The 3,371-nt window shown below is 51.9% G+C and overlaps 1 protein-coding gene across 1 annotated transcript; it reads right to left on the reverse strand.

Moving 5' to 3' along the window:
- Nucleotides 1-670: 670 nt before the first annotated feature.
- SPRG_16874 (hypothetical protein) lies at nt 671-2,996 on the reverse strand (the record flags this gene model as incomplete). Its single annotated transcript, XM_012356313.1, has 3 exons — nt 2,449-2,996; nt 2,290-2,387; nt 671-1,235 (listed from the first exon to the last, which is right to left on the reverse strand). Exons 1-3 carry the CDS (start codon nt 2,941-2,943, stop codon nt 671-673), a joined length of 1,158 nt encoding a protein of 385 aa, XP_012211703.1. The 5' UTR covers nt 2,944-2,996.
- Nucleotides 2,997-3,371: the final 375 nt, after the last annotated feature.

Genomic DNA, 3,371 nt, shown 5'->3' on the forward strand with positions numbered 1-3,371 from the left:
ATGAGTTGTTGGCCTTGGGCCGCCGCAGCGCTGCCGCGGCGCTTTGGATGGTGCTTGCGGAGGTCGCGGTGCTTAGTACGCGAGCCGCAGCCGAGACCTTGTCCACTGTCACTGCGGGGAGCTGGGTCGGGCGGATGCGTGTCCAGCGGCTGGCCATGTCAATCGAAAATGGGCGATCGCCACGATAACCTCTAACAATAGATACTGTCTATTCGTTGTAACAGGTAGTATGCTCGATAAAGTGCGCCGGCCGCTGCCGAGAGCCACATGTCAACCAATCAGAAGAAGAAAATCATTTTAAAGCCACCAATCAGAACTCAGGATACCATGAACATTCCAGAGATTTGGCAGCGAGGCTGCCAAATCTCTGGAATGCGTATGGGTCGTCTTGGTTGACGCTCACGGAGTCCATACGACACAGCTGCAAGTAGCAAATTTACGCGTATTGAAAGTATTAATACCTCTACCTGGAGGCACATGCGTCGAACATCAAGACATCTGAAGACAAGGAGTGGCATACGCGATAAGCTAAACTCAATGGAAGCGAAGGTTTTGTCAACACGATTTCAATACTAGTACGTCGCACGTCTAAATGAACATGTACCACGTAGTATGCAGTTTGATCCTCTCAGCTTGGATTATTAGATCATCAATCTTTCCCGGCTGTTAGCTAAAGTTCGTCATCGTCGTCGTCGGGAAGCGGTGCCATCACATACTTCATTTCGGCTTCCATCGGATCCATGTTGAATGGCATTGGAGGAGGATCACCCATGACCTCAATGAATTTCACTTTGTCGTCGCCAGCGAGCTTGCGCGCGAGCCAGAGAAAAGGTTTCTCGATGTTGTAGTTGGCCTTGACCGACATCTCGACACACTTGAGATTCTTCTCACGGTGAAAAGTGATTTGCTTGACATTGTGGCGCTCGGCGTCTACCTTGTTGCCGCAGAGTACGATCGGAATGTCCTCGCAGACGCGGCGAATAGCGCGATACCAGTGGGGCACATTTTTGTACGAGACACGCGACGTGACGTCAAACATGATGATCGCGCACTGGGCGTCGGCGTAGTGGTCATCGTGGGAGCCCTGGCCAGCAAAGTCCCAGCAGTTGAACTTGATCGGGCCAAAGTTGGTGTCAAACTGGAGCGGGTGGACCTTGACGCCGAGCGTGGCGATGTACCTCTTCTTAAACTCGCCCGTCACATGACGTTGTAGGAACGTCGTCTTGCCGACGCCGCTATCGCCAACGACGAGGAGCTTGATTTCAGGTACACGATATGAATATCTCATATTTTGATCCAGCCAATTCATGATGGATATGGTGGAAGGAAATTCTAAAATGCAAGAGACCTGTGTACAGAACGCTTCTGATTATGGACATTGATTACTTGTTTTGTTGCGTAGTGAATGATGGTACTTTTTCACAATACACTCACTGTACTGTTGCAAAAGAGTGACGACGCATTGATTACGTGTTTTGTTGCGTAGTGAATGATGGTACTTTTTCACAATACTGCAGCAAAAGAGTGACGTAATGTCTTTATAGTACAATACCTGCTGGTACCTGCGGGCTGATTCGTAGTTGTCGAGCTCTCAACGTCAAAAGTGGAGCTGTGGGGCGGTACATGTACGAAAGATCCGTCGTTTCTCAAATTTCGTTCGGCTTTCTGGATGGATAATCTGATCTTTTGACACAGCACAAAGACAAAGCTATGTCGTATTATCTCTCTTGGTCCTACCAATGCAAGTTGCGTTCGACTGGTGTAGCCGTGTGAAGATACCATTGCAGGGACTTGTACAGTCTACATGGTAGTTGTAGGTCTGACCTACTGGTATCCTTTTATTGGAGCCGCAAGCGACTCTTCCTAGATGCCACTTCCGGGAGCCATCGGAATCGATCCTTCGGCTCACTTCATCTTGAAGGACTCCCGGCGCGGGAGGGCTAGCCTTTGTGGTGTAAGCCTGATACAACTGCCTGCTTCACAAGAGACGACTTCCCCTCGCTGATGTTTGAGCTTGCACCGCGAACGCTGTGAGCAAAATATACGCAAGTCTCAAAAACTCTCGCAAAATGAAAAAGAACAAGTCGCTGGGCGCCCGACGAGCAGCAATGGCCCAGCGAAGATGGGTTTCATCGTCGACTATCCGCCCATTGAGAAACGGAGCCAGAAGACCTTGGTCGAGTGGAAGATGAAGCGCGTCAAGTATGACAAAGCGCTGCGGGAAGAAGAAGAAGCGGGCCGTGCGGGCTTCGACCACGCATCGGATGTTGGGTGCGATCAAGTTGTTACGATAAAAAGCTAAATGTCGTCGTCTTCATCGGGAAGAGGCATGCCTTTGGCCCACAGTGCGTCGGCCTCGAGTCGGGCGATTGCTTCTGGGCCACAATCTAGTAGCTCATAGCCAAATGCTTCGCCGATCGAACCAAAAGTCAAGTTGTCGTCTCCAACGAGCTTGCGTGCGAGGTAGAGGAAGGGCATCTCCAACGCCACGTCGGTCTTGGCCGAAATCTCGCAGTACGGGAGGTTCTTCTTGCGATGAAATGTGATTTGCTCGGCTTGTACCTTGCGGGTCATGGCGTCGATCTTGCTGCCACAGAGCACGATCGGGATGTCCTCGCAGACGCGGACAATGTCGCGATGCCAGATCGGGACGTTCTTGTACGAGATGCGCGACGTGGCGTCAAACATGATGATCGCGCACTGGGCGCCAACGTAGTAGCCGTCACGAAGGCCGCCAAACCTTTTCTGACCGGCAATGTCCCAGCAGCTGAACTTTATTTCGCCAAAGTTGGTATCAAACAAAAGCGGGTGGACCTCGACGCCAAGCGTAGCAACGTCATCGTCCGAGTCGAACTGGCCTGTCAAGTGGCGCTTGATCAGCGCCGACTTGCCAACGCCCCCGTCGCCAACGAGAAGAAGCTTGAACTCGGGTGTGTGGCTCATCGTGGCCTGTCAACTTCTGGTGCAAGTCAAGTTTCTGAATGCACATGGGATCCAAAATTGCACATTCTGTTGCGCCACCAATCACAGCGACGTTTCCAGCAGCTGTGGACAGGCGCACGTCCACCGTCACTCACTTCGTGCACCCACAATAGCCACACCGTACCGGTACGTGATGGTCGTTGTTGTTGTTGACGTGGGTCGTCTATTACAATAGATAAAACTATGCTAAATAAAATTGTCGGACTTTCCTTGTTGTGTGTACTCGGTTGAGGGACTTGATTTAGGCAGGCGGGGGCAGGAGCGCAATCCGCGGGACGAGGTGACGTCGCGGCCACTCGTGTTGGGCGAGGAGCCGGAGAAGCCGACGAAGAGCAGGCTGCTCGGGCTCTTGTACGAGGCTGTGGTGCAAGTGCAGTTGAGCGACGCGA

The sequence above is a fragment of the Saprolegnia parasitica genome, assembly GCF_000151545.1.
Source record: "Saprolegnia parasitica CBS 223.65 unplaced genomic scaffold supercont2.431, whole genome shotgun sequence".
Lineage (NCBI taxonomy): Eukaryota > Oomycota > Saprolegniomycetes > Saprolegniales > Saprolegniaceae > Saprolegnia > Saprolegnia parasitica.